Source organism: Phlebotomus papatasi, chromosome 2 (assembly GCF_024763615.1).
Source record: "Phlebotomus papatasi isolate M1 chromosome 2, Ppap_2.1, whole genome shotgun sequence".
NCBI lineage: Eukaryota > Metazoa > Arthropoda > Insecta > Diptera > Psychodidae > Phlebotomus > Phlebotomus papatasi.
Genome location: NC_077223.1, coordinates 71,309,577 through 71,319,305, shown reverse-complemented (window position 1 = coordinate 71,319,305; position 9,729 = coordinate 71,309,577). Strand labels below are relative to the sequence as shown.

The following is a 9,729-nucleotide window of genomic DNA, read 5'->3' as shown; positions in this document are numbered from 1 at the left end:
TTCAATGTATTTTTTCACGTCATCTCGTTTGTCGAAGCTACATTTTTTGTCATTCTTTTTCATTGTATAATCTCTAAAGTATGTTAAAACTAAAAATTTATGGAAATTCAAGGAACAAAAAAGGTGGCCGGTATTGCAAGCTGGCCGGAATTTGGCACACTTACCCTAATAACATTTTTTTCGCACATTATGAAAAAAACACTTAGAAATATGATTTCAGTTTTTTAGAGGTGTTTCATTGGGCCCTTGGTAAAGATTTTCTTTGTCCCTTTTGTTGTACTTCTTCCAAGCTTATCAAATCAGCATTAAGTGTAGATAAATTGAATGAGATATTGATCTACTATTTTATTAATATTAATAATAAATTACCGTGAGCTGAAAATTCATTCTTTTTCACTTAAAATGCTTAAAAGATAGGGAACTTTGCGGTAGCGATAGAGCTTGAAATTGGAGTTCAATAAATATGCAATAACAGTGATAGTGTCTTTATTTTGTTGTACCCTTTTCTCCCAGAGGCTTATACGGGCTTCAGACCTAAGGCTTAGCTTTATGGCTTAACTGCTGTAATTTCTCAATACACAATATTTTGAAGAAAACTGTTACTGAATATTGTACATTTATAGCAATTGACTTAATATAGATTGAAAAATTACAGCAATTGCTTTTTGTTTAGGAAATCCGGACCTTTGCGAACTGGGCCAAGCCCCTAGTCTGAAGACTGCTTTAGGCGCCCACAATGCCTAAATTAGAAATTAGATTTGCAAATTTGAAATCAATAGCCCAATATATTCTTGATTGACTTATTGGTACCATAAAAGATAAAGATTCACTCTTATCATTTTTAAAGTCTAAGAAAAACAAATTTCTCAAAATTTTTTTTAAAGATCTGAAAGCATACTTAAGTGATAAATCTCATGTAATAATGTAAATCTCATGTGATAAATCTCTCAGTTCTGAATAATTAAAAAACATTGTTTTTCATAGAATATTCATATGCTTCTTTGGGTACTACAGTCCCAAAAGAGACGAAAGAGTTAAACAAACTCCTTTGCCGTTACGTAAGAAAAAATCGAATTGTCTCAATAGATTTTTATTACATTTTTTTTATTCTATTCTTATTAAAAACACCAAATTCCAGGGGGTATTAGGTTGAAAAAAAAATTTATTCTAAATTTAGCAATACTAATTTTACGGATTTTCAATCGTTTTTCAATGTATTTAAGGGAATCTATCAGTAATACATCTATTAATCCTTCAATCTCTTCCGTTAATACTTTAACCACAATTCCCTGAAAATGAAGTCAACCACCCCCACAAAGTGGCCTCCAGGGGCTGCTGATGTCAAAGGGCACAAAGTGGGAAAAGGAGTCACCACAGCGGGAAATTGCCCAGAAAGTCCCACGTTGTGAATGGCGACAAAGGAGCGATGTCTCGTCAATTTGTGACTCCTGCGCTCCCATTTCGCAGCATCCCGGTGTGCGTCGCACAATCGCAAAATCCGCACAAACGGGAGGAGCTCTTTGACTCTATAAAAGAAGGAAACTTGTATGACCAGTCAATCAGATTCAGTGTGAATTTTCCCGCGTGAAAATGTGTGATCAAGTGTGAAGAATAATGTTACTGAGTATCTTTGCTGTGTTCCTCTTGACGGTGGTGGCGAAATTTGTGGAAGCTGATCGAACGCTCATGTACAATATGAGGGGCATATCTCCGGATAACAATGTGGAGTCCAGTAATTACGACAATTATCACATCTCCTACGACGAATATCCAGTAAAGAATTTTTATTTTTTAAGAAAGATTGTAATTGATTTTGAGTAGATCTTGTGGTGATTTCATTTCTTTTATTTTATTCGTTCACTGGTAAAAATAAAAGAATCAAATTGAAATGTTCTGTTGGATCAAAATTAACATGTTCTGTGATAAATGTGCATTCGAAGTTTGAAATTTGATTCATCCTTTGTAAAAGGATCAAATTTGGGTCAATTTGATTCTTTAATTTTTACCAATATTTATTCATGTTAAAGTGACTTAATTGTGATAAAGGGTGTATTGTTAAACAAAAAAAAGTTCTTATGTAATTCTGAAAAATTAAAGGTATTTTATTTCTCGCATGGGAGACAGAGGGCAATATTGCAAAATTGTTAGTGTTGGCTAGATAGAGACCAAACTGTTACAAATATTGACTTCGATTTTTCAGTAGATCCCCAAAATTAAGAAAATTCAGAAATCATTAACAAAAAAGTTTTTTCTTTCTCATAACGTTCTGTTGAATTCTCTAAATGACACAAAACTACGTATTAAAGTATCCCTCTTAATATCTTTGCAATGAAAAAATTAAATAAAAGGAGTGAAATATCCGACCTTAAAAGTTTTGGCTCTTTTGGGTCTGTATATATGAGGTAATAGGCTAATATTATAAATATTTGTGTCAATAATTGACATAATTCGTATTGGTAATTAGGGGAGACTGGGGCAAAACTTGTTAAAACGTATATTTAATTCTTTCACGAGCTCTGAGAAAACTGAGAAATTTACTGCTCTACAACATTGCAGAAGACTATTTTTCTCTATCTCGAAAGAAATGTGATTTTCGAATCATTTTCTAAAAGTCGATTTTGTGGAGATTCTCAAAATTGCTGGTGCAAATTTTGTCAGTCTTCGAATAATTTGTGACGTTTTACTCTCGCAAACGTTCAATATATCAAATATACATATTTTTATAGGAAATTTATTCTTCTACAACTTTGTCGAAGATAATTTTTCTCTATCTTAACGATAAATGTGCTTAAATTGAGCTAATCAGTATTGATATTTTCTGTAAGCCAAATATCCCAAAAATAGGGCTCGAAATTTCATTATTTTTTATTTTACATAATCCTTCCTCGAATGCCTTGAAACTTTAAGAAGGTTCATGAAGGCTATCTATTATAAAAATTTCAAGCCTCAATCTCTTTTATTTTAGAAAATAGTAAATATTGAAATTTTCGTTATGACAGATTTTGCTCCAGTCTCTCCTATAAAGAGAATCGAACGAACAATCATTGAACTCTTTCGTAAAATTTTGCGAACCTTTTTGACATGCTGTATATAACAAAAAAAGAGATTTATCGATTATAAATGATAAATTTTCGATTATAAATGATTATTTACAAAAAAACGATTATAATTTTATTTAAATTTTAATAAAAGATCTTCGTTATTCCCGGCCATTTCCTTATATAAAATCATTAAAATATTAAAACTTTCAGTTGAATCAGTTTTTGGTCCAGCTTTAAGTATGACTAGAATATTCTTGTATCTATAATCATAATAAAATATTCAGTAACACTTTGCACTAATAAGCGTAACTGAAAAGTGAAGAAATCAAGAATATGGGAAAGTGGCTTGCCTTTGAATGTATTAGCTTTGAATATTTCAATTTTCCTCCTCCTTTTCAGAACAAAATTCTATTTTATTAATTCAAGTTAATAGAATATTTGTTAATAATATTAACTGTATTAACTACATTTTATAGAATATAATTTTTCTTTTGAGGATTATAAGAGAAGAATTGAGGCTGGTAGAGGAAAGCGCGCTATCTTCGGAAGACTCAAGTTTTGGGCAATTCAATTTTTTCTCTATGTTCCTTATGAATTTCGCCCGTAGCTCTTTACTGAAAATTTGAGGAATTGAGCTAGTTATTAAAATATAATATTATAATGGGCCAAATTCATTTATAACACATTGAAAAAAACTGATTTGTCCAAAGCATAATTCGTCTGAAGGTAAGGCGCTTTCCCCTACATTTAAAGGCAAACCACCTTCCCCAAATAGATTTTTTTACACCAGAACAGCATTATATGGAGATATCCTTTGCATACTTTACATATTATTCTAAGTCTACACTGAGAAAAAAAGAAGCTACAATTAACTTTTTTTCGTCATAACTTTAACATTTTTCGGGTGTAAAAATCCATCAACATTTTTTAATGTTAATTTTCCACCTTGAGAGGGTAAAATCAACATGAAAAAATGGTAACTTTAACCCATAATACACCTAAAAAGGGTAATATTTACACCGATTTCGTATCAATATTGCAGGGTAAAATTAACATTTCCGGAATGTTATTTTGACTTTTTCGGATTTCTCTCAGTGTACGACTCCGATACAGATAAAATTCAAACACCGTGAAAAAAATGTAAAATTACACGATTTATGTCAAATTTTTAAATTACTTTTGTCAAATAAAAACCGGATATATTTTTTAACGAGTGAAATAGTTACTACAAAAATTAATAACTTAACTTTAACTACTCGAATCATACTGTAGTTCTAATAGATAGATAGATAAATATTTATTTCAACATCAATGACTTAAAAACGCAATACATATATAACTTTGTGTAAGATTTGTAATTTTGCGGCCGCCGCCGTCTTAGCGTTCATAACCAATTTGCTCCGGAGTAAAACGGTGGAAAAATTCCATCTCAGGTTGTATATGCTAGAGAAGTCTCAAATGATTACAAATCAAAAGTTTTACAATACTGATTTTTCATTAGAACAACATAATAAGAGATACAAAAAAATATTGATCTGCCTAATTTCGCGCGATTTTAAAATATAAAATATAAAATAGTTAGAAATACGTTAAACATGTTACTAGAGGAAATCGAGGGGAAGTTATCTAACGGCTGAAGCTTTTCTTGTGACAATTTTCTTCCGAGAACAGAGAGAAACTAAGAGATGAGTTATTGTGGTTTATGAGAAATGTCTTATCTTACTAGCGTAGATTTAGAAACATTTTGAGAATAAAGTCTAACGGATGAAAAAATGTACTTTAGAACTTGTCACATTCTTTAAAGCTGTTGCTACATATCCTTTATGGATTAAATTGCGAAATATTCCAGTGAATATGGGGAAATGAGCGTACCTTAATATGATTTGTGAATTTTCCTATTATTTTTCCGAGCAAAATAGTACGTCTTTTGTCTAATTTAATTCAGATTCCCATGAATTGGATACAAATTTAGTGATAAAATCGAATATTCGATAAGGGTGATTTTTGTGGATATTACTTAATATTAAAGTAGATCATTTATAAGTTTTTAAATATAGAAATAAACCTTATATTGGCTTAGGGGGAAGTGGGGCTACTTTGAGCTGTGGGGCTAGATTATTATACAACTTTTTCGCCGATTTCTAAATGAAGCTGGTTCTTACAATTATTTTATTTAGATCCACAATTACTTTCTCTATCTAAATTACATCATGTTTAAGTCCATTTTGCATTACTAATATGCGAAAAAAATCGTTAAACAATGTAGCCCCACAGCTCAAAATAGCCCCACTTCCCCCTATTTCAGCATTTTCTAGTCTAATTCTGCAAGAAATAATATTGTGATACACGTTCAAAAATCACAAAATTTATTTTCAGTTCTAAATTAATTAAACTGGGGATCATTTTTTGAGACACATTAAAATTTTATTCTTTACTCTTTGAAAGTATACTGATTTTATTGAATAAAGCTGAATTTTCATTACTTCCGTAGTATTTCTTTCGTAGTATTTAGTATTTCTTTGACACTGTAGAAATGAGCAATAAAAATTAAATTTGGTTGCGAACAACTCAAATTTGATCGTTCCCAATTTAGACCTTCATGGCACTGGCACATCTTTTAGACCAGGAGAATTTCATGAAATTAAAATTCATATATCTTTCTACATATTATTCTACTATAATACAATTTAGTTCGATCTAATTTTGAGACCGAAAGGGGTAACGACAAATATAAAACATAACATTGATGTAAAGAAAGAGATATTAATTTCGATTTAATGAAATTTTCTTGATATAAAAAATTTGTCGCACCACGGATTACTATATTCCTGGATAGTAAATAGACTTTTGTGTCCCATAGTAGTGCAAACAAAGTGAATAAAAGTACGAATAAAGACGTCGTACCCTTGCTTCTTGATATTCTCGAGACTGAAAGTCACTTAAATCCTACATTTTCATTCCTCAGCATCAAATCGCATCATTCCTGGGTGCACTTTTATTTGGTTTGTTTGCACTACTATTAGACAAGAAAATCTCTACCTACTATCCAGGAATATAGTAATCTGTGGTCGTTATCATTAAAAGTCGCGAAACGCTCATGACATTTTTAATAAAATGTAAATTAAAGCATTTTTCATTTTAACTCTAGGAAGGTGTGGAGCCACTTCGAGCTTTGGGGCTACATTGATGGTCGATTTTTTTAATATATTTTTAAAGAAAGCTGGACCTTATCATAATTTAATTTAGATCCATAACTGTTTTGTCTATCTAAATTACATTATCTTAACGGCGTTATCACACTTGCACATTAAAATTTTAATGTGATTCACGTTAATTGTCGCTTGTAAAGTCCAAATATTTTATTTGTGTCTTTGAGTCACTTAATATTTGGGGTTTTTCTGTTTATTGATAAAGAAGTGGACTTGGTTTGCAAAAATAAATTTAAATTTACCTAAAGCATAAATATTTTTCACATTAAAAAAATAAAGAGAAAATCACATTAATTTTTCGCATTAATGCTATAAATCGATTTATATCAAATTTTTCGGGCTAAGTCTACCTTTTTATCAACAAATAGATCACATTTTGAATATAAAATGATTCAAACACACAAATTACACATTTGGACTCTCACCAGCGACAATTAATGTGAATCATATTAAAATTTGAATGTGCAAGTGTGATAACACAGTAAAACTCAGTTTCTATTAGAAATATGCGAAAAATCGTATATCAATGTAGCCCCATAGCTCAAATAACCCCACATTCCGTATAAACATTTGAGATGTTAATTATTTGAATCCAATCCGGTTTTTATAAAGAAATAGGTATTTTATGGCTCTAGCACATGTTTTTTTTTGATCAATAAAATTTCATGTAATTAAAATTAACATCTTTTTCTTTTAGAAAAGTTTTGCTTATGTCTATCTCACTTTTTCATACTCTTCTTCTTCAAAATTAGTAAATTAGTAAATTTGGCATGTAAAAAAATCAATTTTGGTAAGTAAAAATCAATTTTGGTAAATAATAAATGAGAATTGTTCGTAAATTCTTAATTTTCCCTTGGCCAATATTAATTTCTCTACTTACTAAATATTGATATTTTACTGACCATTTTTCATTTTAGAAAACATTTGAGAAAGAAATATGGATTTTGGATTTCATTAAATTTGCCTGATTTAAAGCGTGTGCCAGAAATGTTACTGAACAAAATTAAAAGCTTTACTGATCGAATTTAATTATTACTGCTCATTTAGGGGAAGAAGGGTATCTGTGATTGTATTGGCGCAGCTTTAAAATTGGGATTTTTTCGTTTTTTGAATGGAAGGGAACTTTAATACCATAAAATTCAGCTTCACAATTGGTTTGTGGAGCTAAATTATATTATGCTAAGGTCCAGTTCCATTTAAAAATACGAGAAAAAATGCCCCAATTCATAGGTGCCCCACTTCCCCCTATCACTCGCCTATATCTTATAAGGAATGCTTTGAATTCTTACAATCTTCACATAATTAAGTAAACCTTTTTATCTTTTAGATTCATTTCTTTCAGACGGGAACTATAGCTAACCTCTATGACTAAAAGTTTCCGTAGGGTTGCGGTGGTTGCCGTATTACTTATGAACTATATTTTACTTCCGATTTCGTTACAATTTTTAAAAATTAAAAAATTGTGATGTACTATCCTAACACAACAAATATTCCTAATTTGGTTCTTGAAATCATCGTCATAAAAATAGGTCGTCATCATAAGTATAGACTGGCCATAAGTATAATGCCGCCGGTACCATAAGTATAATCCTGAAAGCCAAAATCCCGAAAGCTTTCAGGATTTTGGCCCATTCGGGATTTTGACTTTTGGGATTTTGGCTTTCAGGATTTTGACCGGGACCCTAATGCCGCAACTCTACTCTTTCTTGATCATCGTACCCATCGTACCCATCTTCTCATGTTTTGACTTTCTTTTAAATTAAATATCAAATTTCCCTTAACATAGGGTAAAGCGGTACAAGTTGGACAGTTGGACAGTTATACAAGTTGGACAATGGTACAATTTGGACAGGGGTTTTTGTCTTGATAAATTTAGTCCATCTTTTTTATTTGTATATTTTGAATGCTTTAGTTTTATAATTTGGTTTCTTGTGCTTAAAAACAAATTTTGTGCTGTATTTACCAAGAAAAAAGCCATGTCCAACTTGTACCGGCGAATTGTCCAACTTGTAGCACTAATTCCAAATTATATCACTTTACCCTATTCATTGAATGATCTTAAAATTTTGTCTTATAAGGACAACAAGTTTAGTCATATACCCATAAGGCTTTGTTTAGAATAAAAATAATAAGACTCAAATATTTCGCCAAATCTAAAATTACCAGGAAAACAGCTTATGGAACTGTTAAATAACGCTATTGTTTTTTTTTTAAAGAAAATTAACATAATTTGTTTGTTCTTGGCTCTTAAAATTAGATGATTGTGCCGAAGAGAGCAGCTATGCTCCTGGACAGAATAATGGTGGCCCTACATCATGCGCTGGAGAATGAGGGCGAGGTATTGCCCAATGAGTTGGAGAAGGACAAGGTTTCCAAGATGAATCCCCGCCGGAAGATCATTCAGCAATATATTCTACAGCAGCAGAGGAGACCCAAAGAGATGGCTTCAGGTATTTTCTGTGATTGCCATAAAATAACCCATCCACTTGTTGTGTGACTCAAAGTTGTCTCGTGCTTGCTCATGGCCGGAATAAAAGGAGAAGATTCACAGCTTTTGGACAACATGAAGGATTACGACGTAGATCTCAATGATTCGGCGGATTTAGTGAGTATTAATAAAGACAAAATTCCTTCTGGATTGACCAAATGTCCTCCAATAAAAATTCCTTGTGATATCTTTCTCTGTGGTTAGATGGATCTCGAGAGACGAGGTCACGGGGTGGCTTTGGGACCCAGCAAAAGTCGTCAATATTGGCGTTGCTATTTCAATGCAGTCACGTGCTTCTAACGTACCATCATAAGCCAGATGATAATATTAAAATTAGCTGAAGAAACATCCCTAAATTTTTTTGTCACGACACATCCATAAATACATTTTGAGTGAAGAGAGAGAAAGAGAGGGTGTCAGAATTTAAGTCACTTAATACCACGATCTCTTAATCTTTTCCCTTCTTTTGGCACGGCGTATAAAACATTTTTATGGCACCACATCTAATGCCCCTACCTGATTTATTCCCACGCAAATAACCAGATGAGTCACTAGAAATGAAATAAAACTCAAAGAGATTCTCCCAGCAAAGACAACGATATAGAATCTAATTCCGCGTGTTTTACTGACATCAATGCTACTGTTTTGCTGATTTCTGGATGAGAAATTAAATTTGGCTGAGATTAGCACTGTAAGACAACGTAGAGAAGATTTTCTACACAGGTTCTTGATTTGATGATGAATTTTAATTTCAACAAAATGTTTTATTGCTACGGAAACAGGTAGGTAAGTGTTTCTTTGGTTTTTATACCTATATAAATTTAAAAATTTATAAATGTTTTCGCAAAAATTCTATGTATTTTTTAATGCACCTATTTATTAAAGTTTGAATCAAAATCTTGGTTAAAAATATGCACATATTATTAAATATTAGAAATAAAAATATTTTGGTCAGAAAATTAGAAAATTTAGTCAGCAAAAAATACAAATT

The 9,729-nt window shown here is 31.4% G+C and overlaps 1 protein-coding gene across 1 annotated transcript; it reads left to right on the top strand.

Moving 5' to 3' along the window:
• Positions 1 to 1,574: 1,574 nt before the first annotated feature.
• LOC129804271 (uncharacterized) lies at positions 1,575 to 9,245 on the top strand. The gene is made up of 4 exons (XM_055851426.1): positions 1,575 to 1,773; positions 8,508 to 8,700; positions 8,788 to 8,855; positions 8,943 to 9,245. The coding sequence occupies exons 1-4, from the start codon at positions 1,615 to 1,617 to the stop codon at positions 9,036 to 9,038; spliced, it is 516 nt and encodes a 171-aa protein (XP_055707401.1). The 5' UTR covers positions 1,575 to 1,614; the 3' UTR covers positions 9,039 to 9,245.
• Positions 9,246 to 9,729: the final 484 nt, after the last annotated feature.